The 26,328-nt window shown below is 42.8% G+C and overlaps 2 protein-coding genes across 7 annotated transcripts in view; one reads left to right on the forward strand and one right to left on the reverse strand.

Annotated features, from left to right (window-relative positions):
* Window positions 1-2,018: 2,018 nt before the first annotated feature.
* On the reverse strand, window positions 2,019-11,215 carry Oip5 (Opa interacting protein 5). Of its 3 annotated transcripts, none has more exons than XM_029570245.1 (6): window positions 10,758-11,215; window positions 10,419-10,485; window positions 8,582-8,680; window positions 4,621-4,702; window positions 2,903-2,978; window positions 2,019-2,367 (listed from the first exon to the last, which is right to left on the reverse strand). In XM_029570245.1, exons 1-6 carry the CDS (start codon window positions 11,086-11,088, stop codon window positions 2,294-2,296), a joined length of 729 nt encoding a protein of 242 aa, XP_029426105.1. In that variant the 5' UTR covers window positions 11,089-11,215; the 3' UTR covers window positions 2,019-2,293. The 3 variants fall into 3 exon arrangements, with proteins under 3 accessions (XP_029426105.1, XP_029426104.1, XP_008845068.1); XM_029570244.1 differs by having other exon boundaries at window positions 8,582-8,704; window positions 10,758-11,163; XM_008846846.2 differs by lacking the exon at window positions 2,903-2,978 and having other exon boundaries at window positions 8,582-8,704; window positions 10,758-11,156.
* Window positions 11,216-11,295: 80 nt separating this feature from the next.
* Window positions 11,296-26,328, forward strand: part of Nusap1 (nucleolar and spindle associated protein 1) — a 40,997-nt gene continuing 25,964 nt past the window's right edge. For 2 of the 4 annotated variants that reach the window (XM_029570240.1, XM_029570241.1), the window contains exons 1-3: window positions 11,296-11,515; window positions 14,825-14,893; window positions 22,460-22,603. In XM_029570240.1, the coding sequence (XP_029426100.1) occupies window positions 11,423-11,515; window positions 14,825-14,893; window positions 22,460-22,603 (306 nt within the window). In that variant the 5' untranslated portion in view covers window positions 11,296-11,422. The remainder of the gene's footprint in view (window positions 11,516-14,824; window positions 14,894-22,459; window positions 22,604-26,328) is intronic. The other 2 variants (XM_029570242.1, XM_029570243.1) reach the window with 1 other exon arrangement.

Consider the following 26,328-nt stretch of genomic DNA (forward strand, 5'->3'; position numbering starts at 1 on the left):
GTGTGTAGACCAGGCCAGCCTTGAACTCACAGAGATCCTCCTGCCTCTGCCTCCCAAGTGCTGGGACTAAAGGCATGCGCCACTATGCCTGGCCTAATAGTCCTAATTTCATATGCTTAAATCACATTGTTGCCTAGCTGGCTGGGTGGTGCTTGCCTTCAATCCAAGCACTCACTTGGGAGACAGAGGCAGGCAGATCTCCGAGGTCCAGGCCAGCTAGGACTACAGGGAGACTAAAAAAACAAAAAAACCCTAAAATTACTTGATATTATAAACCCTCCAGCCCAATCACTTCAGTGAATGATATATTACATTCATTATTACCATTAAATGTAGTTTACAACAGAAAAACAAATTGAAGCTGACATGGCAGCACATACCTGTAATCTTAGCATCTGGGAGGTAGAAGCAGGAGGATCAGGAGTTCAAGATCCTCTGCTACACAGCAAGTTTCAGACTTGTCTCAAAATACACAAAAACCTGAGCATTGTGGTATGCATCTTTAATTCCAATAGTCGGGTGGATCTCTGTGAGATTTGAGGCTGAAGGAAAACGCCTCGCAGACCCCCTTCCCTATCCTCTAAGAAAAAAAGCTGCCTTACACCTGACTCTGAAAATCCCCTTCATTGTTTAAACCCTTTCCTGGTTTCAATGGGAATGGTCTGGGGCAGAAAAGAAAAAATGTTCTGAGCTAGCCAATGACAGTATACTTGGTACATCTGTGTATGGTCTCTATGGGAATGATCTGGGGCAGAAGAGAGAGGACGTTCTGCCCCAGGTGAGACAGCCAATAACTGTACAGATAAAAGCCTGGAAATCAGCCCTAGATTGTTCCTTTCTTGACTATTCTGTGTATAGTTTCTATGGAAACTCCCGGCTTTGTGGTTTTTCTGCTTAAAAGCTCCTCGATTTCACTGTTTGGGGTCGCAGGGCAGCTCCCGAGACTGTCTGTGTCCCCAACTGGTTGGCCTCAATAAAGCACTCCATTTTACTGAGACTCAGTGTCTGAGTGGTCAATGTAGGGAATTTTATGGAGGCCAGGCAAGGACTACAGAGTGGGACCCTGTCTTGAAAAGTCAAAAAAAACAAAAATCACAAAAAGCCACAAATTGTATATTATACAATTTATTCAATGTATTAACTATTAGAATATGATACATCTATTTTACAGAAGGAAAAATGATTTACCAATATTCATATAACTGCTCCATGTAGGAATACCATCATTAACCTCAACTATTTACTGACCAATAATGCATCTTGAGCTCAATGGACATAGAGATATTGCATGTAAATCTGTAATTAGCAGTGAAATGTTTTCAGACAGGTTATTATAAAATCAATATACTAAAATAATTTAAGTAACAAATACAGAAAGGTTAAGAAAAATGCTTCCAAGAATAGAGTGGGCTGATGAGCTGAGGAAAAGCACATGCTCAAAGGTAGACTCTAAAATGATTTTTGTTGGGGAATGGGTGTTTGGGACAAGATTTCATGAAGCCCAGGTTGGTCTTAAATTTGGTATGTATCAAAGGGTGAGCTTGAACTTCTGCTCTTCCTACCTCCACCTCCCAATTGCTGGGATTGGAGGCATTCATAAACACATCTGGCATCCATCTTTTTGTTTTAAAATGTCAAATTATATTATTTGAAAGAGGAAACCTAGTACTAAGGAGATGTAGACAGCACTGAGGATCCAGGTTACCATAGCTCCCCATTGTTCGGTTCTCCATGGACCAGTTTTCACTGAAAGAACCCTGGAAATCGAATAGAAAGGATTCCTGGAGCTATCAACCAACAGTCCTGAAGAGCTTCTCTCAGCTGAGGCATCCAGTGAAGCAATAACCTAATTTTCAGGTTCTTCTGGAAGACTGAAAGGCCTCTTTTGCACTGCATCCCCATGCTCCCTGCTCCTGGTCCTCTTTTCCATGTACTCATTCTTCAAACATCTCATCTCAGGATCAAGAGCATTGCAATGACCAAAAAATTTCAGGATGTTGCGATTTTTGTGACATTCCTTAAGCAAGTTAATCAAGACGCTGCATTCTTCAGTGTGGAGATAAGTGAGGATGCTTCTTCAGGAGCATCTGTTCCGATGTGCCCAGGGCCCCTCTGTGTCCAGTGAGCAGTGGGGAGGCCCCCACATGCACCTGCACACATGCGGTATACACTCACATAGACACAGATACACATAATTAAAAATAGATAGTAAAAAGAAATTACTGAAGATGACAAAAAATTCTGAACCTGTACTTCTGCCTTGCTTCTGGATCAGTTTTCTTGATTGGACTGATCATGATTCATTTCCTTCAGGATCTTCATCAGTGAATTTAAGCGAGTATGCATTAGCATTATCTTCTCTTTCATCTGGGAAGAGAAATATGGAGACTGAGGGCATCTTATACTCAGCTGTCAACCTGTTGGTTATACTGTCACTTCAGATTTAAGATACTTTTCCAGTGGCAATCTACCTTTGCTTCAATATATATATATATATATATAAATTCCTTGAGAATTTCATACATGCATACAATGTATTTTGATCATAATCACCTTTACTCCTGCCAGATCCACCTACCACTCAAAAGTTTGTGGCCTGTTTTTTATTTTTTTGAGACAGGGGCTCCCTGCAGCCACAGCTGGCCTGGAACTCCTATGTAGACCAGGACGGCCTGAAGCTCAAGAGATCAGACTGCCTCTGCCTTGAAAGTGCTGGGATTAAAGGTGTGTGCTACCACGCCCAGCCTTTGGTTTTTTAAATAACCTACTGAATCCAATTTGTTTTGCTTATATACTCTTGGCTGTAGAGCCACCCACTGGAGCTAGGTCACCCTACAGGGGCCTCCCTAGAAGCCATAAACTGTCAATAGCTAGGGGTGGAGGCTCATGAACTCCTCCCTACCTCCGCACAGGAATGCTGACCGGCTTACTCTTGGGCAGGCAACCACAGCTTCTTCGAGTTCCTGAGTGCAGCAGTCCTGTCATGTCCAGAAAACACTGTTCCACTCTGGTCCTAAGGAGGACCAGACTACTGCCTTTTAAATCTTTCTGCCCCCAGATCCATGATGGTTGCTTTTAACAGTAAGAAATGTTATTTTAATCCCAGCACTCGGGAGGCAGAGGCAGGCGGATCTCTGTGAGTTCAAGGCCAGCCTGTTCTACATGAGTTCCAGGACAGCTGGGGCTACAGGTAGACCCTGTCTCAAAAAGACCAAAAAAAAAAAAAAGAAAAAAAAGAAAAAAAAGAAAGAAAGAAATATTAATGTTTTCTAATGGTCCTCAAAACTAGCTCTGCCTTATTAAGATGTTTAATTTCAAGAGGCCTTAAACCTTAGAACAGCTGTATTCAGAAACAAATTAGTAGTACTCCAGCATACTATTGTATGCTGTACTTAAAACTCAAAAGAATACAGAATTAGGGGCTGGAGAGATGGTTCAGTGGTTAAGAGCATTTACTGCTTTTGCAGAGGATCAGAGTTCAGTTCCCAGGACCCACATGGCAGTTCACAAATGCTTGTAACTCCAGTTCTACAAGATCTGACATCCTCTTCTGGCCTCCAAAGGTACTTGCACACAGGTGGTGCAAAAGCACTCATGCAGGCACATACACATATACATAACTAAATTTTTTTTTTTTTTGGTCTTTTTGAGACAGGGTCTCCCTATAGCTCCAGCTATCCTGGAACTCACTATGTAGACCAGACTGGCCTTGAACTCACAGAGATCCGCCTGCCTCTGCCTCCCGAAGGGAGGTGATTAAAGACTTGTGCCACCATGCCCGGCTTACATAACTAAATTTTAAACAGGAGTACAGAATTAAAGGTAAATGCAATGAAATCAGGATCAACAAAAATCTCATCTGATTAGATTCACCACCTTCCCACTCCTGTCCCATGCTTTGCACATATAGTCTTTAACCACAATGTTTGAGTTTTGTTCTTTGAGCGCTAACCCTCTCTGATAAAATTTCAACTGGTCTATGGTTTAGCTTGTTGCTCTTGTGGAACTGCCAGCTTCCTCCTCTTAACTGCTTACTGGTTACCATCATATTGAGGACATAGCTCAGCAGTAAAGCATGTTTACACAAAGGGCATAGATGCAGTTCTCAATAACGGTCCCCCCTAAACCTCAATAATGCTTTTACCACTGTTTCCTCTGAGACATATAAACAGAAGTTGCTTTCAGAGAACAGCTCTATGTAAGATGATAATACTCCTTCCCAGCATAGAGAATACAAAGTAGTTACCAGTTTTCCCTCCTTCTGACCTAGACTGTAATATGGCTTTATTACTTTATGTTACAAATTCAATAAAGAATACCAAAGTATTAAGGCTTATTAGAGTATCACACCATTTCATCACCTTCAAATTCACTGGTACAGATTATCAAGAATTGTTTATATTGGAGCTGGTCCCAGGGTCAGTTCCTAGCACCCATATGCTCGCTCACAATCACCTATAACTCCAGTTCCAGGGGATCCAATTTCTTCTTCTGGCCTCTGCAGGCATTGTATAACATGGGTGTACTTACTTACATGCAGGCAAAACACTCATACACATAAAATAAAAATAAACTTAAAAAAAGTTGTGTACATTAAAGTAACTTTACAACGGAGTTTACCTCTGCAATCTTTTCTGGTAGAGATGTATTATGAATATCCATCTCAGATGCATTTACTATGGCCTTTGTTTTTAAGAGATAGCTAGACAGAAAATATAGAGAGGAAATATTAGCACCATTATCAGTGAACCAAACTTGCCTTCTAAAGTATCTATTAAGCAAAGCTTACCTTCTTAATGACTTCAAGACTCAGTGTATTTTATTAGAAAAACCAGTTCTCAAAATACAGAAGCTCTGCCTCATCCTTTCCCATTCCCAGAGACAAAATTATCTCAGGAAAAAGCTGAAGGCAAACACCAGGATCATGAGATTAATCATTATGAATAAGCAATTACCTACAAGAACCAATATTTAACATAAATTTTAAATTATGGGATATTTGAGTACTGGTCATTTTTAATATTTTATTTTTATGTATATGAGTGTTTTGCCTACATGTATGTATATGTACTGAGTGTGTACAATGCTCACTGAGGGCAGAAGAGGGCGTCAGATAATCTGGAACTGGAGTTAAAGACAGCCATTAGCCATCATGTGGGTAGAACACTTAGCATCACATAAGGCTGTGGACTGAATCCCTAGTACCTCCACTAAAAAAAGAGACTTTAGCCTGGTGGTGCACACCTTTAATCCCAGCACTCAGAAAGCAGAGGGAGGCGGATCTCTGTGACTTCAAGGCCTTGAAGTACATATTGAGTTCACTACCTAGTGAGTTCTAGGACAGCTGGAGCTACAGGGAGACCATCTCAAAAAGACCAGGAGAGAGAGAGAGAGAGAGAGAGAGAGAGAGAGAGAGAGAGAGAGAGAGAGAGAGAGACTTTAATGGGTATTTCAGGTTCTTTTTTTGGTTTTATGAGACAGGGTATGTATCCATGGCTAGCCTAGAACGTGCTATGTACATAGACCAGGCTGGCCTCAAGCTCAGAGATCTGTCTTCTTCTACCTCTTTAGTGTTCAGATTAAAGGCGTGTGCCACCAAGCCTGGCTTTCTTTCTTTCTTCCTTCTCCCCTCCCTCCCTCTCTCTCTATATCTCTCTCTCTTTCAATTTATGTATGGGTGTCTCTGTCAATGTCTGCAGAGGCCAGAAGGGGGAGACAGATCCCTTGGAGCTGGAGTTATAGGTATTTGTAAGTAGCTGGATATGAATGCTGGGGTCCAAACTCTGATCTTCTGATAGAGCAGTAAGTGCTCTTCATTACTAAGCCATCTCTCCAGCCCTTGCCATTTCTTGTAACAAAACAAAACTTAAAATGTTTAATTAATTAGAAAAAATATCTGTCTGTTTATCTATCTAATTTTGGAGACAGGGTCTCCCTTAGCCCCAGCTAGCCTGGAGCTTGCTATGTAGCTCAGAGATCCATCTGCCTCTGCCTCCCAAGTACTGAGACTAAAGGACTGGACCATAACTGGCAATTTATTTGTCTTTTATACCACATCAGGTGATTTCTTTGTATTTTATGTGTACAAGTGTTTTGCCTGCATGTATATAAGTGGACCATATGTGTGACCCTTGGAAGTCAAAAGAGGGCATTGGATTCCATGGAACTGGAGTAATGGTTGGTTGGTAGTAGCCGTGTAGGTACTGGGAACTGCACCCAGGTCCTCTGCCAAGAGCAGCTGCTCTCAACTGCTGAGCCATTCCATTTTGGACAGTGTCCATGTCTCCCCATTTACACTGGTTTCATTATACTTTTTCAATAGATATTTTCTCTGTATCTGGCAGTAAAGTATAGAAAATAGCTACCCCAAATGTAGAGCTTTCATATTCCAAATTCAGTACCAGTTACAAAGGATTTTTAGACCCTTTCAACTTGACAAATCTGGAATCGCCTAGGAGACAAGCCTTGAAAGATTATCTAGATTAGATTAATTGAGATGTGCAGGCTCATTCTGCTTGTGGACAGCCTATTCCATGGACTGGAGTACTGAACTGGATAAAAATGAGAAGATATAGCTGAATGTGGTGGCACATACCTTTAATCCCAACACTAAAAAAGCCAAGGCAGGTGGATCTCTGTGAGACTGAGGCCAGCCTGGCCTACATAGTGAGTTCAGGCCACCTTCCTGGCTACTATATAATATACTATATAGTGAGTTCAGGCCACCTTCCTGCTTCCTGGCTACTATATAATTCTGGCCAGCTAACTCCTGCTCCTGCCTCCATGACTTCCCCACCATAGTCCTCAGACTATGATCCAAAAATAAACCCCTCCTTTCTGAAGTTGCTCTTGTCAGGTATTTTGTCCCAGCAATAAGACAACTAATATAGCCCTCATTTCAAATTCCTAAGGTAGAAAATCTGATTGCCTTAGCTTGGATCAGATGTTCAAGGGTTGATGACCTTGCTCAGCAGTTAAGAACATGCACTGCTCTTGCACAGAACCTGAGTTTGGTTCCTAGCATCCACATCAGGTGGCTCTCAACTGCCTGTAACTCCAGCTCCAGAGGGATCCAACACCTGCTTTGGAACCTCCACTCATATGCACAACCCCTACACACACACATAAACATAATCTAAAATGATAAAAATAAATCTTTTTTTCTTTTTTGAGTCAGGGTCTCCCTGTAGCCCCAGCTGTCCCGGAACTCACTATGTAGACCAGGCTGGCCTCGAACTCACAGAGACCTGCCTGCCTCCCGAGTGCTGGGATTAAAGGTGTGTGCCACCATGCCTGGCCTGATAAAAATCTTTTTTTTTTTTGGTCTTTTTGAGACAGGGTCTCCCTGTAGCCTGAACTGTCCTGGAACTCACTATGTGGACCAGGCTGGTCTTGAACTCACAGAGATCCACCTGCCTCTGCCTCCCAAGTGCTGGGACTACAGGCGTGCACCACCACACCTGGTGATAAAAATAAATCTTAAAATATCCTCTTCTAGACTCCATGGGCAGCAGGCCTTCATGTGCCCATACATGCAGGCAAAACACTCATACAACATAAATGAAAATAAACTCTTTAAAAAAATTTTTTTGAGGCAGGGTTTTGTGTAGCTCAAATTGGTCACATGAGTGTGTTGGATAGCTTTAGTATCAACTTGACACACCTGGGTTGAGAGAGCCTCAATTGGGGAATTGCCTCCATGTCTCTGGGGCATCTTCTTGATTGTTGAGTGATGTGGGAGGGCCCAGCCCACTGTGGGTGGTGCCACAATGGGCAGGTGGGCCTGTGTTGCATAAGAAAGCAAGCTGAGCAGCTAGAGAGCCGGCACAATGGTTAAGAGCACTGACTGCTCTTGCAGAGGACCAGGGTTCGATTCCCAGCACCCACATGGCAGCTACAAACTGTCCTTAACTCCAGTTCCAGGGGAATTGAAGCCCTCTTCTGACCTCTGCAGCACTGCACAAAATGGGTGCACTCACATACATGCAGGCAATACACTCCTACACATTAAAATAAAAACAAAACAACAAAACAAACAAACAAGCAAGCTGTGCAGGGGCCAGGGAAGCAGTGTTCTTCTGTGGCCTGTGCTCCAGCTCCTGCTTCCAGGTTCCTGCCCTGAGTTCCTCCTACCTTGGGCTCCCTGATGAACTGCGACCTGGGAGATGTAAGCAGAATAAACCCTTTCCTCCCGAAGTTGGTATTAGTCAGAGTGTTTTGTCACAGCAATGGAGAAACAAACTAGAACAAGCAAGCATAGAGAGGGCTTTGGGGAGTAAGGAATGGCTGAGTGGGGATCATCTTTGGATTTTTCTTAAAATATTATTTGCACAAATTGCTTATAAGGCTCTGTGCTATATACACAGAAAAGTAATAAGTTCTTTGCCTCTGCAGACCGTAGAAATTAGAAAGGATGTATATGTAAGGGTAAGCACTGCTGTATTTTATCTTTACTGCCATGTTTTGTTTTTTGGTAAGAAATGGTATTTGACCTTTAGCATCATCTTTGGTTACAAACACTTGATCTTTTCTAGAAGGGTCTGAAAAACTTACTTGATAAATAGTATCTGTGTTTACTCACCACACCATTTTATCACAGGAAAGGCAGAAGTGTCCTCTCAAGGCAGCCAGAGCAGCATGGGTGGAATAGAGATGGAAGCCAACAGGAACTTCACAGGAACTACAGAATAAAAGGTTGTATGTGCTGGGGGCGGAGGGGGGAGCAGAAAAGCAGAGTATGGGAATAAGGAAAAATCAGAGGACAACTGAAAAACAACTACTCCTATCAGGTGTAGTGGCATACATCTGTTATCCTAACATCTAGGAAGCTTAGGCAAGAGTATCTCCCATTCAAGCATCAGGAGTTCAAGGCTTTCCTCAGTTACATAGTGCTTTTAAGGCCAGCCTGGACCAAATAAGACTCTGTCTTAAAGAAAGAGGAAACAAAACCAAAGAACATAGTTTCTGACCCCCCAAAAAAAAAAGTTCTCATTTTGTCTCTAAAGTTCATGGCTCCTAATTTTTTCAAGAAATTTACCACAATAGGTAGTCTCTGAAAATCTTTATGAAGCTGTTTTGAGTTACTCTGCTCCATGCTAAAGGGTTAAGATCATCTAGCCTCCTGGGCCACTGGATCATGAACAATGGAAGACTTAAGGCAGTTACTGCCAATATACAAGCAAATATAAGTGTTTTGTTTTGGCATTTCCTTAAATAGAACAAGGTCAACTAGAGTTTAATTTCTTTTCATTCAATAGTCTGTTAATCTCAAAGAAAAAAGGTGGAAAAATCAATTTACTACCCCACATATGGCTGGCTAGTGGTTACAGTATTGGACAGCAAAGGTCTAGATGCACCATGTTCCTCTCTAGTCAATTCAGGGTACTTCTGCCTTTGGCTCCAAATAATTCCAATCCAAATAGGTCATCACTCCTTTCCTGTCCCCTTTGGGCAGGAGGGGATCTTACAGGGATAGGAATGTGAATAACTTTCACTTGGGAAAGTGGAATGGAGGTATATATCTAACTTAGCTTCATTATGAGAACACATTTAGCAAGAACTTTCCTGTTATAGGGAAAGTATTAGTACAGGGAAGACAACGTGTACTAGCAGTATTCAAGTACCTAACATTCAACTTTCATTTCCCCAGTTTCTATGACCGCAGTGTTAGTCTTGCCATGATTTATCATAAACTCTATGTTAAAGTCAGAATTTTTTTTTTTGTCTTTTTGAGAAAGGGTCTCCCTGTAGCCCTAGCTGTCCTTGAACTCACAGAGATCCGCCTGCCTCAGCCTCCCGAGTGCTGGGATTAAAGGTGTGTGCCACCACGCCCGGCTAAAGTCAGAATTGTAGAAGTCCTAGTTATCTCAAAGGATTGTAGTTTGTTATTCTATGGCTGGAAATAGAGTTCAGTGGTAAAGTACTTACCTAGCACACCCAAGGCTCTAGATTCAATGTCCAGTAACACACTACAAACAAAACGTTGTTTTCTTTATTTATCACTAAATGCTACTTGGAGAGATGTGGTCCTCAGATCTTAAAACTTACACTCAAATCTTTCGTTTTTTTTTTTGTTTTGAGACAAAGGTCTCACTATGTAACCCCAGATATCATGGAATTTACTTTGTATACCAGGCTGGCCTCGATCTCAGAGATCCACCTGCCTCTACCACCGAGTGCTGGGATTAAAGGCAAGCACTACCATGCCTGGCACTCAAATCTAATCATTAATTCCAGTTGATAAGATTCAAACGGGTAAAAAAAAAAGTATCATTCAACTAACTATACTGTATGGATAGAATAAACTTGCTTTCTGTCACCAACAGAATTAAAGTTTTCTCCTTGTATGCGTCAGTTTCTTACTCCTCAGTCATTAAATCACGGACTAGAGACCCAGCTCCGGAATTCTCCACGCGTACCTGCATTTGAGGGAACCTTCAATGCCAACCAGCAAGGGCGCCTCCAAAACGACGTTACGTGAGACTCCTGAGAAGACAAACACGAGCTCTGAAAAGGCACTCATCCCGGCCTTAATAGTTAGGAAGGGTTGGGGCTCTGCGAGACAGCACTAGCCTCGCTCCCTCCAGATGGCGAGTCCGATGCCTAGCTCCGGGAAGCAAATCAAAACCTGTCCTGTCCTGGCCCTTTTCTTTCCAGATCTTCGAACCCGTTCCCTCCCCAACGAGCATATGACAAACGGGGAAAGCCCCTCCTCCCGGCCGCCCGGCTTTCCCCGACGCCATCCTCCGCCCACTCACTGGAGAAGGCCACGGCCCCGAGGGTCCTCGACAGGTCCCAGGCCAGGTGCACCGTGTCGGCGAGCACAGCATGGCAACGCGCGCATAGGAACACCGCACATCTCTCGGGCTGCAGCCACGCCGGGAGCCTGAGGTCCACGGGTGACGCCTCCACCCGCGACCCGGCGGGGCCGAGCGGTGAGGACCCATTCACCACCTGGGTGTCCCACTCCGTGGAGGTCGCAAAAGAAAAAGTAGGTCCGTCAGTCAATTCCTTAGCGCCATCACCAAACTCAGTACTCGAGGACTGCTTCGCAAGCCGCGGGCTAAGGCACAGCGAACGGACCGCCATCTTCCGGAAACCCGCGCCTCTCTTCAAACACACACTAGGCCCCGCCCCAAGCGAAGGCGCCGTGTCTCATTGGACAGCAATGCGCGCGGGCCTGGGGAGCCGGGGGTGGGGGGTGTTTGATTGGCTTGCAGCGGCTGCGGAAAACTAACCTTTCTATTGGCCAGCGTCAGAAACCCCGCCTCCGGGGCATCTCAGCCAATGGGGGCGCAGCATTCATTTAAACTGAGTATAAAGCGCCGCTTGGTTAACCGCTTAGAGTGGCGCCAGAGTTTTGAACGGTGCTGCCTGGGTCGTCTGGCCGGTCGTCTTGGTGTCGTCAGGATTGCAGGACGCGATGACCGTCCCCTCCGCCGAGGAGCTGGACTCCTTCAAGTATAGTGACCTGCAGAATTTAGCCAAGAGTCTGGGCCTCCGCGCTAACCTGAGGGTACGGCTCCGGTGCCGACATTTGGGTGGGCGGGGTAGTAGGGATCCCGGGGACACCGCGCCAACGCGCGGGCACCCTTGGGGAACTCAGGGGATGCGGCGTGTCCCGCTCTTGGTACATGGTTAAAATTCGCTAGACGAAAGAGAAGCCTTGGTTGTTGCTTTATTTTGAGGCTGGCTTTTTCCGGGAACTCATAAATGCCTCTGCTCAAAAAAGTGTAATTTGTTTTTATTGGAAAAACTAATGATTCTTTTCCTGGTTACCAGCTGGGAAACCCAGGTCAAGAAAGTGTAAGGAATGTGATGTCTAATGCCGGTTATTAGGCAGTTGAAATATTGGATTGGTGTCTGGAAAACTCTGTGCCCATAATCTCTTAGACTTTCATTGGGATACCTGGCGCCGATTAAGTATGATCGTCTATATATTGATCACTATTTTTGTTATGGTCTTTTTCAAAACTGGTAAAGGCATTGAATTCTTGGTTTACAAGGTGTCCCAAGAAAATGTGGGAATTCAGTAAGGAATTGGGGCCTTCTATGGTGTGGTTGAGACTTCCCATTTGTATACCTAAGAGATTCGTACAACAAAATGATATTTACACTAAACGTCTAATCAGTCATCACAAATGTTTTTAAATCCTTTAAACAGAATGAAGTTGTTAGACGCTTCTTGGTTCTGTCGGAATGGCAAGCAAGAGAACTTGGGAATGTTTCTGGGTTGTAGTGCTTAATGGTTCCCCAACTTAATGAACAGAGTTTAATCCCTCTGGTTGGCTTTTTTTTTTTCCTATTCGTGTGAAACAAGGTCTCACTCTATAGCCCAGGCTATCCTAGAAAACAGTATGCAGCTTATGTTAGCTTGGAACTTAGGCTTCTGCCTCAGCCTTCTAAGTACTGTGATTACAGGTTTGTGCTGATACCTCTGGTCTGGTTGTACTGTTTATCCAGCTTCACCTGCTTGGAGGTGAATTGGAGGTAAAATTGGAGGCAATTTTACTTACATCTCAGCTGGGCACCCCTTCCTTCCTCTGTCATGTAGTTGTAGTTTTATAACCCTTAACTGTGCTATCATTTATTTCTAGCTTACTTGGTTAATGAACTATTTTCCCATTAGTTCATTGCTGCAACTTCCCTAAAGGGCAGTGGCCTTGTCTGTTTTGTTTATCAGTCTCTCTAGTCCTCAGAACAGTGTCTAGCACATGAATAAATGTTGATAAATAACACTTCACTTCCTGTCATCTCTTGAGCTTCATCAAATTTTATTTGACCTGCTAGATGTCTTCATTTGGTTCTACCTCAATCACCTCACTTCTCATGTTGCATGCTTGAAATTCTGATAGTACTCCAAGAGACTGTCAGTCTTAGTAGCCCAAAGCTATGATCCCAGCAGTAGGGAGGTGGAGATAGGAGAATCATGAGTTGAAGACCCAGTCTCAAAAACAAACAAGGCTGGCTAGGCATGTGGCTAGGTAGGGTGCTTGCCTAAGCACCTTGCCTAAGCCTTTGGTTCAGTCTCCATTACTGCATAAATCAACTAGGCTATAATCCCGACACTCAGAAAGTGGAGGAAGTATGATTACAAGTTTAAGTTCATCCTCAGCTACATAGCACTTTCAGGCTGGTATGGGCTACATGAGACCCTGGGGGGCAAGGGGCATAGGTAATCAAGAATGCCTAGGGGCTTTGAATGTAGCTTATTTGATAGAGTGATTGCCTATATAACACTGGGTTCAATTCCAGCACCATATAAACTAGGTGTAGTGGTGCATGTATATGTTTTTAATCTCACCACTCAGGTAGAAGCAGAAGATCAGAAGTTCAAGGTATCCTTGTCCAGGTTAGAGGCCAGTCTGGGCTACATAAGACTCTGTCTCCAAAAAAAAAAAACCTGGATCACCCCCTTCTGAGAGAGAACCTCAAGTGAGGTTCACTGAGTTGTGAGTTGGAAGTAGGTACATTTTGTTACTACTTGGGTGTCTTCGTGTAGAAAATACTAGTAGAGCGAGTTTAATCTTGTGACTTAGACTTACATCCAAACCAAATTTCTATACTTAGAGCCCAAACCAAATTTCAGATTCTGTCTTTGCTGTCAAATGATAAATGGTGTGAGAAGAGCCAAGCCCAGGGCTTTTAAGATAAGAACTTTCTATCTTAAAAGAAGTGTTTGGTCCTCAAATGCATACCTGGGTGAAAGAGGGGGAAAAAACTCTTAACAAATGATTTGGCCTTTATTTCGAGACAGGAGTCTCATTCTGTAGCCCAGGCTGGCCTAGAAATGTCAGGAGCCTTCCTGTTTCAGCCTCTCCAAGGCTGAGATTACCATGCATGTCTACAGGTTGACATTTAAAAATAGGAAGACCAGTCAGATTAGTATTCATCTTTCAGGGAAGAACAAGGGAAGCTTTCCTAGAATGGGAAGAGAGGTGAGGAGTTGCCTCTTTCCCGGCCCTGCTTTTGGCATTCTCAATATTAGGGATCCTCACTCCACTCTACCACCTGCCCAAGCCAAAAACCTAGGCCCTGTAGAGTTTCCCTATTCAACTTGATATTCTTTTTTTTTTTTTTTTTCTTTGAAACAGGGTCTCCCTGTAGCCCCAGCTGGCCTGGAACTCACTATGGAGACCAGGCGGGCCTCAAACTCACAGAGATCCCCCTGCCTCTGCCTCCCAAGTGCTGGGATTAAAGGTGTATGCCACCATGCCCGGCCTCCTCTTTTCTTTTTTAAAAACTATTTATTTTTATTTTTATGTATATGAACGTGTTGCCTGCATGTATGTAAGTGCACTTGTGTCATGGTATGCCCGCAGGTCAGAAGAATGTGTCAGATTCCCCTGGAACTGACAGTTGGGTGCTGAGTCAAATCCAGGTCTTCTGGAGAGCACCCAGTGCTCTTAACTGCTGAGCCTTCTCTCCAGCCCTCCTACCCTCTTTCTTTACCTCACTTTTTTTCTATTTCGTTCTCTATATTCAACTCTCTGTTCTCCTTTCTCCAGATCTCAACAGCCCCAGCCAGGACATCTATCCTAGAACTAGGGTGTCTAATCTTTTGTGGAAGTCTATCCTGTAAGTCTAAACTGGTGGTTGAACTCACAACAGCCAGAGCTTCCTGACAGCACTTACTCCATTGTATTGGCAATATCTTTTCTCTTTACCTGACTTTACCACTGGGATGTGAAATATAATTCTATCTATGTCATAGTTCTGGTTTGCCAGCCTGATCAGAGTACATTTAATAAGCACGGCAAAAAGAGTTTGGCATACCTTTCTTTTTTGACTTTTCACTCCGATGTTAAACTGTTCTTTTCTATAGGCAGACAAGTTGTTAAAAGCCCTGAAAGCTCACCTGAATCCAGAAGCAAGAAAAGAAAATAAGAATCAAGTGAGTAATGTTCTTCACTTAGCTAGCAGAACTTTCATGTTTAGTCAATGAACAATTAGCACTTATTAGTGATGATTTAAGACATGGTAGCCAGGGTAGAGGCTTATGCTTATAATGCCAACATTTGGGAGGCTGAGCCAGGATAGGCTACTAGTGAGTGCTAGGCCAGGCCATATCTCAGAAAAAAAGAGAAAGACATGCTGTTTATTACTACAGAGATCATTATTAGTAAATAGGGCCAGGGACTTAATTGTTTGTTATAAATGGTGAAAATGCCATGTAGTCTAATGAATAAGATACCTTTAAACAAATGCAGAAGTATCTGGATGTCATGTGCATGGTTATAAATCCAGCATTCCTGTGACCAAGGCAGGAAGTCTTGGAGTTCAATACCAGCCTAAGCTACTTGATGAGACCCTGTCTTGAAAAATAAAAACCAAGAAGAGCAAAAGTTAAATACAAGTTGTTAAATGTTGAAAGATAGCAGGAGAGGAGTAGAAGGAAACTAGACTTGAAGTCATAAATTCTCAGGTTAAGTAGCAGCCCTCATTTCTTTTAATTTGTGTGTGTGCCAAATGTGGTGGCACACGCCTGTAATCCCAGCACTTGGGAGGCAGAGGTAGGCAGATCTCTGTGAGTTCAAGGCCAGTCTGGTCTACATAGTGAGTTCCAGGACAGCTGGGCTCCAGGGAGACCCTGTCTCAAAAAGACCAAAAAAAAAAAAAAAAAAAAAGAGTGAGTGTGTGTGTGTGTGTGTGTGTGTGTCCCTGCATGTGCACACACATAGAGGCCAAAGGTCGACATCAGGTATCTTCCCGATTGCTCTCTCTGCCTTATCTTTTGAGACAGGATCTCTCAAGGAACCCAGTTCTCACCATTTGGCTACATTAACTGGCCAGAGAGCTACAGGGATATACTTAGCTCTTCTTGTGAAGCCCTAGGGCTACAGGTGCACTCATCATGCCTGCCTTTTTTCTTTCTTTGTATTTTGAGATAAGATCTTACTATATAGCCCTGGCTGGCCTGGAATTTGCTAAGGAGACCAAGCTGGCCTTGAACTCAGATAACCGCTTACCTCTGCCTCCCGAATTCTATGATTAAAGGTGCTCACTGTACCTGGCTACACCTGGCTTATTACATGGATGCTGGGAATCAGGACTCAGGTCCTCATGCTTGCATTGTAGGTACTTTACAAACTGAGCCATCTCCTCAGCCTCTCCAGGGGTGTTTGTGTATAGAGAGGGTATGGTGCTAGAGTTTGAACCTAGGGCCTCTCAAAGCTAGGCAAGTGTTCTACCACTGAATGATGTCCTCAGCCCTCACTCCTTTATGTGACCTTGGAAAACAAAGTCTTAAGATGAAAATAGTATTTCTATGCTGAATTGTTATGAGATCAAAGGAAGTAGAGACTGAGAAATGCCTTCCAAGCTTGAAACCTATGCTGTTGGGAGGGATTATCCTCCCTGCTTCAGATCCAAAGATTTGATAAGGCATGACATCTCATTGGTTCAATAAACCAGGTATGGTAGTGCATGACTGTAATTTGAGTACTCATAAGGCTGAGGCAGGAAGATTGCCCCGAGTTTTGGACCAGCCACATAGTGAAATGCTGTTTTTGTTTCTGTTTTTTGTTTAATATTTTATATATTATTTTTAGTTTATGTGTATGAGTGTATTGCCTGCATGTAGGTAAGTGCACCCGTGTCTTGCAGTGCCTGAGGAGGACAGAAGAGGCCATTGGATCCCCTGGAACTGGAGTTATGGACAGTTAGCTGCCATGTGGGTGCTGGGATTCAAACCCAAGTCTTCTGCAAGAACAACCAGTGTTCTTAACCACTGAGCCATCTCTCCAGCTCCTGAAATAAAGATTTTACCTTTGGGGCTGGAGATAAAGCTCATTGGTAGAGTGCTTGCCTATTGTGTGCAAGGCCCTATGTTTGATCCTAGCACTGAAAAGATAGAGATTTACTTTAAGTAGTAATTGATAGATCCAAGCTGATAATGGTCTGTCATTCTAAATTTAGCATCTGAAGTCATCCCGTTTGGGTAGGGTAAAAGAATTGTCAGATATAGGGTTCTTTTTACTTTTTATATTTTTAAATTTTTTATGTGTATGAATGTTTTGCCTACATGTATGTAAACTGCACTATTTCCATGCAGTGCTGACAGAGGCCATAAGACAATGTTGGATCCCTGGACCTGGACATGCATTAGCCACCATGTGGATGCAAACAACTGAAGAGCAGCAAGTGCTCTTAGCCCCTGATCTTTTCTCTAACCCCGTTTTTTGTTTGCTTTTGTTGTAGTGGTAGTAGTGGTTTAAAGATTTGTTTTTTATGTGTTTATGTGCTTTTCCTGCATTTATGTATGTGCACCACATTTGTACCGTGTCTGTGGAGACCAGAAAAGGGTGTCAGAACCCTTGAAACTGGAGTCATGGATGGTTATGAGCTGTGGTGCTGGAAACTAAAGTTGGGTCTTGTGCAGGAGCAGCCAGTGCCCTTAACCACTAAGCCATTTCTCCAGGTCCAGAAATGGTTCTTGGGGTTTTTTTTTTTTTTTTTTTTGTTTTTTTTTTAAATTTCTTAGTTTTTAGAGAACTTCATATGAGTATTGTACTCATTTCCACCTGTCCTCAGATAATAGGATTCCTAAGTGGTGAATCTGTTAATAATAACAGGTGAGTGAAATGTCTTGATACTTATTTAAGGATACAGAAATAATTCAGCATACAAATACATGACAAGGGAATTATTAAATGTACCTAAGAGAGAGCTATATAAACTTTAAACCTCAAAATGATTGCCTGGGAGTACACAGTTGTGTGTTTGCATTTTTTTTTTTTTGGTCTTTTTGAGACAGTCCCAGCTGGCCTGGAACTCACTATGTAGACCAGGCTGGCCTTCACCCGCCTCTGCCTCCCAAGGGCTGGGATTGCAGATATGTGCCACCCTGTCTGGCATGACCTAGAATTCTAACTATAGAATTCCCCCTGTAGATCAGCCTCCTTAGTTAGGTCATTTTAGTTTTGTGTGATGGGGTCTCACTCTATATAAGTCAGGCCAGCTTGGAGCTCACTTTGTAGTCCAGGCTGGCTTCAAACTCATGGCAATCCTCCTGCCTCAACCTACTGAGTGCCAAAGTACAAATGTACATCACTTTGCCCAGCTTAAATCAGTGATAAATGTATGAGTTGAAGTAGTTCTGAATGTAGAGTAGGTCTGAGTGTGTGCTGAAGATTCCCTCATCTGAACCAGAGGTGCCTCTTTAGCCTTAGATGTAGACAAATATGTTAGAGCACATCATGGTATGTACCGTTCTCTGATGTCAGACTCCCAAATGAACAGTATGGGTAAAGTACATGGAATTAAAACAAGACATTTCTATGAGTCATGCTAGCAGGTAACTTAAATACAAGGTTGGCCCCTGATAATTGGTTTAGGACCTTTGCTACTGTGAGGAAAGGGTATTGTGGTGGGGAGGTATGTAGAATGATAATTGGAAAAAAAAATCTCTAAATCCCAGAACTATGTATAGACTAAGACTATCAATTCTATGATAAAAACAGTTTTTGTCCTTGGAAAGTGGGATCTAGAGATCATCTTTCTACTCTATAAAAATCCCTGTTCCTTTGAAATTTTTGCTTCTGTTTTGTTTTGAGAGAAGTTCTCCTGTAGCCCACGCTCTTCCCAGACTTGTTGTGTAGTGGAGGATGCCCTTGAATTCCTAAACCTCCTGCTTCTACCTTCTAAGTGCTGAGATTATAGGTGTGCAGCACTATACCCAGCCTAGAAATTTTTTGCTATATTTATCATTCATACTCTCTTAATTCATTTATTTCCTTTTTTTTTTTTTTCGGTCTTTTTGAGACAGGGTCTCCCTATAGCCCCAGCTGTCCAGGAACTCACTATGTAGACCAGGCTAGCCTCAAACTCACAAAGATCCGCCTGTCTCTGCCTCCCAAATGCTGGGATTAAAGGCATGAATCACCATGCCCAGGCAACTTTTTTTTTTTTAAAGGCTGGGCTTGCTATTGTAGCCCTGACTGGCCTAGAACTGTCTATGTAGACCAGTCTGCCCTCAAACTTAGATCCTAGTGTCTTCACCCAAATGGGAAACTTTTAAAAAATTCTGATAGACATAAAATAAAAACTAAATAATTCTGATATTGGGTGGCGTATGCTTTTAATCCCAGCACTTGGGAGGGATAGGCAGGCAGATCTCTGTGAGATCAAGGTGACCCTGGTCTACATAGCAAGTTCTAGGACAGCTGGGGCTATAGGGAAACGCTTGCCTAGCGTTCACAAGGCCTTCAGTTTGTTCTCTAGGACCACATAAACTGAGCATGATGCTACGTAGCTTTGATTCTAGCACTGGGGATGTGGAAGCATGGGGGATCATAAGTTCAAGGTTATCTTATTCTACATTGAATAACAACCTGGGCTACAGGGAGACCCTGCCTCAAATAAATAAATCAACCTTTAGGCCTCACCAAACCCTAAGCCAACTAAATCAGTAGCAAGTTCCATAGTGAAATGAACTGGAAGTTAGGATACAAAGCAATTTAACACCTCCTTCAGTAGGTAGAGTGCCAGGTGGCTACTACTCTCTAAAATACTAGAAAATGTTAGTAAGGATAAGTGGTTAACAAACAAAGGCTAGTTGTTGCCTTTGAACATTCAAGGAACCTAGGGCATAATGGTCTCTTTCCACCTGCAAAACTTAGTAGATAGAATTCTACTAAGCCTCCTCCTACATTCAAGCTCCTAGAATAAACAACCAAACATTTGTGGAAAAGCTACAGCTTGAATAACACTAAGATAAATAAGAAAAATGACCCTGAAGTAAATGAACTGGTACAGAAAACAACTGAAAATTTAAAAACAAAAAGCCAACTTACAGTAGTTTATTGATTGACCATTTTTAGCATCAAGATAGGTTAGAAAACAAATAATTAAGGTTATGTGACAGACAACTAACATTACCAACTTGGGTACAGAGAGCAGATGAGCTGGATATGGTGGCACCTGCATATAATGTCAGTGCTAGGGAAGCTGAAGCATGAGGATCTAGAGTTCACGACCAGCCTAGGCTGCATATCAAGACACTGTCTCAAATAAAATTTTTTTAAGCTCTGGGCTCCCACGCTAGGAGGCACAGGCAGGCAGATCTCTAAGATGGAGGTCTACGTAGTGAGTTCTAGGCTAGCTGGGCTACAGGAAGACCCTGTCTCAAAAGACCAAAAAAAAAAAAAAAAAAAAAAATGCTGTTCTTTCAGAGGATCCAAGTTCAATTCCCAGTACCCATATCAAGCAGCTCACAACTACCTATAATTTAGCTCCATGGAGATCCAGTGCCACCTTCTATTGAAAATACATGTACACAGAAACACATACATAAAATAAAAATAAAACAAAAAAACCCAGATAACAGAAAATAAGAAACAGGGCGCTATAGCCATGGCTCAGTGGTAGAACACTTGCCTAGCATGCATGAAGCCCTGGGTTCAGTTTCCCAGCACTGGAAAGAAAAGAGGTGTGAGAGGTAAAGGGATAAATTTGCTTACATTGAACAAAATTTGATGATATATTTAAGGCTTGCAAAGGTAAGAGTGACAAGTAGTTGAGCCAGGTGTGGTTGAGCACACCTATAGTCCCAGGACTTGGGAGGCAGTGGCAGGTGGATCTCTGTGAGTTCAAGGCCAGCTAGGTCTACATAGTGAGTTCCAGGACAGCTGGGGCTACAGGGAGACCCTACTTCAAAAAGACAAAAAAACCAAAACCAAAAAACAGTGACATTCTATTCTATTCTAGTATAATTCTATTAGGAAGATGATAGAGAAGAATACAGGTAGGCCAATTTTAACACACAACACTGAGAAAATGAAGGAATATGCCATAAATCCCTAGGGACATGCAAGTAATCAACTGAACTTAAGTCTTAGCAATAAACTTAAAATGCAAGGATGGGAGAACCAATTGTTTTTCATTATTTCTTCTTTGTATATGATTCCCCTGTCTCCAAGGTGCTAGGGGGTCAAACCCTAGACTTTGTGCATGTTAGGCAAATGTTCTTGTGCTGAACTACATACCTTTCAGTCCTTGTATTTAATGTTTTTAGTAATATTTTTGTGTGAATTTCTCAAAAACTCAGCCTGGTATGGTGGCACATACCTGTAACCCAGTGCTCTGGAGGTTGAGACAGGAGGTTCTGGCAATCAAGTCCAGCTTAGGTAACTTTGGAAAACTCCATCTCAAAAAGGGGAAAAAGGACTGGAGATAAAGCTCAGTTGTAGAGCACTTGCCTAGCATGTCAGACACCTAGATTCAATTCCCCATACTGGAAAAAAATATCCAGTCCCTCCAGGGTGATTGTGGTATATAAGATAAAGAGGGCATCAGATCCTCTGGAGCTGGAGTTAAAGGAGGTTGTGAGCTGTCTGATGTGGGTGCTGGGAACCGAACTATAGTCCTCTGGAAGAGCAGTAAGTGCTTTTAATAACCGAGTCACCTCTCCAGGCCCTCAGAACAACATTTTATATAAGTAGTTCTGTTTGGATGTTCTGGCTCCTAACCATACTGCTTTCATATTTTAACTTTTTAAAAAATATATTTTATTTATTTTTATTTTGTGTGTATGAGTGTATATTGCCTGCATGTATGTGAGTGTACCCCTGTTGTGCAATGCTACAGAGGACAGAAATTGAGGAGGACAGAAGAGGTTGTCAGATCCCCTGGAACTGGAGTTATGGACAATTGTTACCTGCCATATAGGTGCTGGGATTCAAACCCAGGTCTTCTGCAAGAACGGCCAGTGTTCTTAACCACTGAGCTCTCTCTCTAGCCCCTACATTTTAACTTTTTAGTTTATGAAAATGCAAGTGCTGCGGCAACTGCCCATAACTCCAGTTCCAGGGGATTTGACTCCCTCTTCTGGCCTCCACAGGCTTTATACGACATGGGTGCACTTACGTATATGCAGCAATATAGTCATACAGATAAAATAAGTAAAAAAAAAAAAAAAAACTGGGCGTGGTGGCACACACCTTTAATCCCAGCACTTGGGAGGCAGAGGCAGGTGGATCTCTGAGTTCAAGGCCAGCCTGGTCTACATAGTGAGTTCCAGGACAGCTGGGGCTACAGGGAGACCCTGTCTCAAAAAGACCAAAAAAAAAAAGTAAAACTTTTTTAAAAAGAAGAAAAGGAGGGGCTGGAGAGATGGCTCAGCGGTTAAGAGCACTGATGACTGTTCTTGCAGAGAGCCGGGATTCGATTCCCAGCACCCACATGGTGGCTAGGAACCATCCTTAACTCCAGTTCCAGGGGAATCTGAAGCCCTCTTCTGACCTTTGTGGCATTGCACGACACGGGTGCACTCACGTACATGCAAGCAATACACTCATAAGCATAAAATAAAAATAATAAAATATTTTTAAAAAAAGAAGAAAAGGAAAATGCTATTCTTGCTCCCTTATTTTACATCTTGAGTTACTTTGGACTTAGGAAGCAATTGCTAGTTTACGTGCAACCAAGAAAGAATATGGCACATGAATGTCTCTCTTTTCAGGGCGAAAATCAAACTTCTGTGTTCTCCTCTGATGAGACTGAGATACAAATTAACAGTGACGACCAAGCTCAGAAGGAACCAGTTGGTCGTGTTACCAAAAGGAGAAGGAGGTGCAAGACAGCCCATGGGATCTGTAACTCCCAGGTGAGTGGAACCATTTAAACTGAATAAAAGCCACCATCAAGCCAGGAATGGTGGCACATGCCTTTGATCCCAGCACTTGGGAGACAGAGGCAGGCGGATCTCTGAGTTCAAGGCCAGCTTGGTCTACATAGCGAGTTCCGGGACAGCTAGGGCTAAAGGGAGACCCTGACTCAAAAAGACCCAAAAAAAAAAAAAAAAAAGGCCACCATCTATGCCATAACTGGCACATTTTTAATAAGCTTCCATTTTACCTTCCTTATGACATCAGGTGGTTGGAAACATACTGTACGGCAAGCTCCTCAAAACTACAGACCTGTGTCTACTCTGTTCCCCACCACACCCCAGGCCCTAGCACTCAAGGAGTAATTATTTTTACTATTAAGTATAAATTGATTGAAGGGGCTAGAGAGGGCTCATGGGATAAAAGTGCTTGCTGCTCTAGAATTCTGATCCTAGCATCCATGTTAAAGCAGAGCATGGTTCTATGCACAGCTGTAACCCCAGCTCTGAGGGGAATGGAGATGGGGGATCTCTGGAATTTTCTGGCTGCCAGCCCAGCCTAAAACCATGAGCCTCAAATTCAGCAAGAGACCCTGTTTCAAAGGAACAAGACTGAGAGTGACGGAGAGGGATGCCCAATGCCCTCCTCTGCATCTGTGGGTGCCTGCACATACGTGTGCATGCTCACACATAACACCTCACATACACAGAAAAAAATTCATTGAGGCCAGAGATGTGACACTGGCAGAAGACCCAGGTTTCATTCCTAGAATCCACTTGGAAACTAACCATCTGTAATTCCAATTCCAAGGGATCCAGTGCCCCCTTTTGGACTCCCAGGGACATTGCCCGCACAGAGTACACTTATACATCTGCCAGCAAAACATTCATACACATAAATTTAAAAATTTAAAAATTGAATAAATATGAAATTTTTTTTTTTTAAACTTAAGTAGTAAATTGGAGTGTAGTTTAAGTTTTCTTTCTTAGTTGCCCCTGGCCTCATGATCATCTTTCAACAATGTGGTCATGGTTGAATAACTAGGGCTTTCCTTATTTGCTTTGAGTAGAGTGATTTTATTCTTCCATCTTACCCTCTCATTCAAGGGTAACTTTTTCCAGGCATGGAGGTCCATAGCTATATACTGTGGGGAAGCAGAGGCCGGAAGAATTATGAGTTCAGGTACAAGTTGTGCTATATATAGTGTGATCTAGTCTCGACAACAAAAACAAAATATAATTTGGGGGGCGGGTTCTTTTATGAGAGAGGGTTTCCCTGTAACCCCAGCTAGCCTGGAACACACTATGTAGACCAGGCTGGCCTCTGCCTCTGGAGTGAGTGCTGGGATTAAAGGAGTGGGTCACCACACCCAGCTCAAATATAATTTTTACCACGCGTAGTCATGTAGTCATAATTCCTTTTTATAAAATTTTTTGTTGGTTTTTGAGGCAATTTCACTCTATATCCCAGCTGTCTCTCTAGTGCTGGGATTGTACCACCACAGCCAGCTCTCAATTTTTTTTAAAATTTATTATTTTTATGTGTATGTGTGTATTGCCTGCATGTAGGTAAGTGCACCTGTGTTGTACAACGCCCAAGGAGGACAGAAGAGCTGTCGGATCCCCTGGGACTCTGCCATGTGGATGCTTGGATTCGAACCCAGGTCTTCTGCAAGAACAGTCAGCGTTTTTAACTGCTGAGCCATCTCTCCAGCCCCACATTATTTTTTTTAATTACATGTGAAAAATTTGTTTTCTTAAGCAACTGTGAGGTTCATGTCATGGTGTATTTGTGGAAATCAGATGTCAATTTGAAGGAATTGGTTCTTTCTATCATGTGGGTTCCAGGAAATGAAACTCATCAAGCTTGGTAGCAAGTACCTTAACCTAACCCATCTCACCAGCCCACCCTTCTTTTTTTCTAGCTTTGTATGGTCCTGTGGCCAAAGAATTATTAGAGATATGCAGGGATTGAGGAGATGGCTCAGTCATACAAACATGAAGATCTAAATTCAGTCCCCAGCACCCACATAAAAGTTGTATGTGGCAGCGTGTGCCTATTACGTAAGGTAGAGACAGTGTAATTCCTGGGACTTGTTGGTCAGACAGGTTAGCTGAGGTTCAGTGAAAGACTCAAAAGAAAAATAAGGTGGAAAGGGGCCAGCAGGATGGCTCAACGGGTAAAAGCATTTGCCATGCAAGTCTGATCACCTGTCTTTGATTCCAGTAACCTAAGTTTGATCCCTGGAAGCCATGTAAGGATGGATAGAGTGAGTCACCTCCACAAAGTTGTGTTCTGACCTCCATGATTGATGTAGTGCCTGAGTACACATCCTATACACACACTCAAAATAACAAAGTTTAGGAAAATAAGGAGAGTGATGGAGAAAGACACTTGATTTGACCTCTGGCCTCCATGTGCATGTACATGCAAAGTAGACATGCAAATCAAAGATTTACTGAAACAATTTATTTAAAAATAATTCTTTGGTACACATACAATTTTACTGCTTATTAAGAACAAAAGAAGCCGGGTGTGATGGCGTATGTCTTTAATCCAGCACTCAGGAGGCAGAGGCAGGTGGGTCACCGTCAGTTCAAAGCCAGCCTGGTCTATATAAGTTCAGGCCAGCTGGGGCTACAGGGAGACCTTGTCTCAAAAAAAAAAAAAAAAAAAAAAAGGAACAAAAGAAAATTTGTTTGATAATAAAATGGGTATGCCTATTTATTTTTACAGAAAAAAATACATCTTGGGCCTGAGGAGATGGTTCAGTGGGTAAGAGTGCTCTAAAAACATAGGATCTGAGTTTGAATTCCTCAGCACTTAAATAAAAAGCCAGGCATGGCGCCATGTGCCTATACCCCTGCATTGGGGGCAGGAGACAGGCAGATCCGGAGAGCTTGTTGTCTAGACAACTTAGTGGATCAGTGAGCCCTCAGTTCAGAGTGAGATCCTGTCTTAAGGCTGTAATGTAGAGGGTGATGGAAGAGGACATCTAGACTGTGACCTTTGCATGCACACAGACACATCTGCATAATCATGTTATACCACACATAAAAACATACAAAGAATTGGGGCTGGAGAGATGGCTCAGCGGTTAAGAACACTGGTTGTTCTTGCAGAAGACCCAGGTTCAAATCCCAGCACCCACATGGCAGCTAACAACTGTCTGTAACTCCAGTTCCAGGGGATCCAATGGCCTCTTCTGTCCACAGGGGGAATTGCATGACACGGGTACACTTACCTACATGCAGGCAATATTTCCATACACATAAAATAAAAAAAATAAAGAAAATAAAAAAAAACATACAAAGAATTATAATCTTAGCAGAATAGATGATACTGTAGGATGAAGAAGATCTCAGTGTTTTTCAGAGTTTTAAAATATAATTCAAAGATGTACTAATTTGATACATACTAAGAAATGACAAAAAAATTTTTTTTTTCAATCTTTCGCTTTTTTTTTAAAATAGAATCACTCTGTAGCCCCATTTGGCTGCCTCTGCATCCCGAGTGCTGGGGTTAAAGGCATGCGCTACCACGCATGCCTCTCAGGAAATTATTTTTGCTTTCTGGCGGGGTGTGGTAGCGCACGCCTTTAAGTCCCAGCACTCAGGAGGCAAAGGCAGGTGGATCTCTGTGAGTTCAAGGCCAGGGGTCTACATAGTGAGTTCCAGGACAGCTGGGGCTACAGGGAGACCCTGCCTCAAAAAGACGAAGAAAA

The sequence above is a fragment of the Nannospalax galili genome, unplaced genomic scaffold (genome assembly GCF_000622305.1).
Source record: "Nannospalax galili isolate Female #2095 unplaced genomic scaffold, S.galili_v1.0 scaffold342, whole genome shotgun sequence".
NCBI classification, from domain to species: domain Eukaryota; kingdom Metazoa; phylum Chordata; class Mammalia; order Rodentia; family Spalacidae; genus Nannospalax; species Nannospalax galili.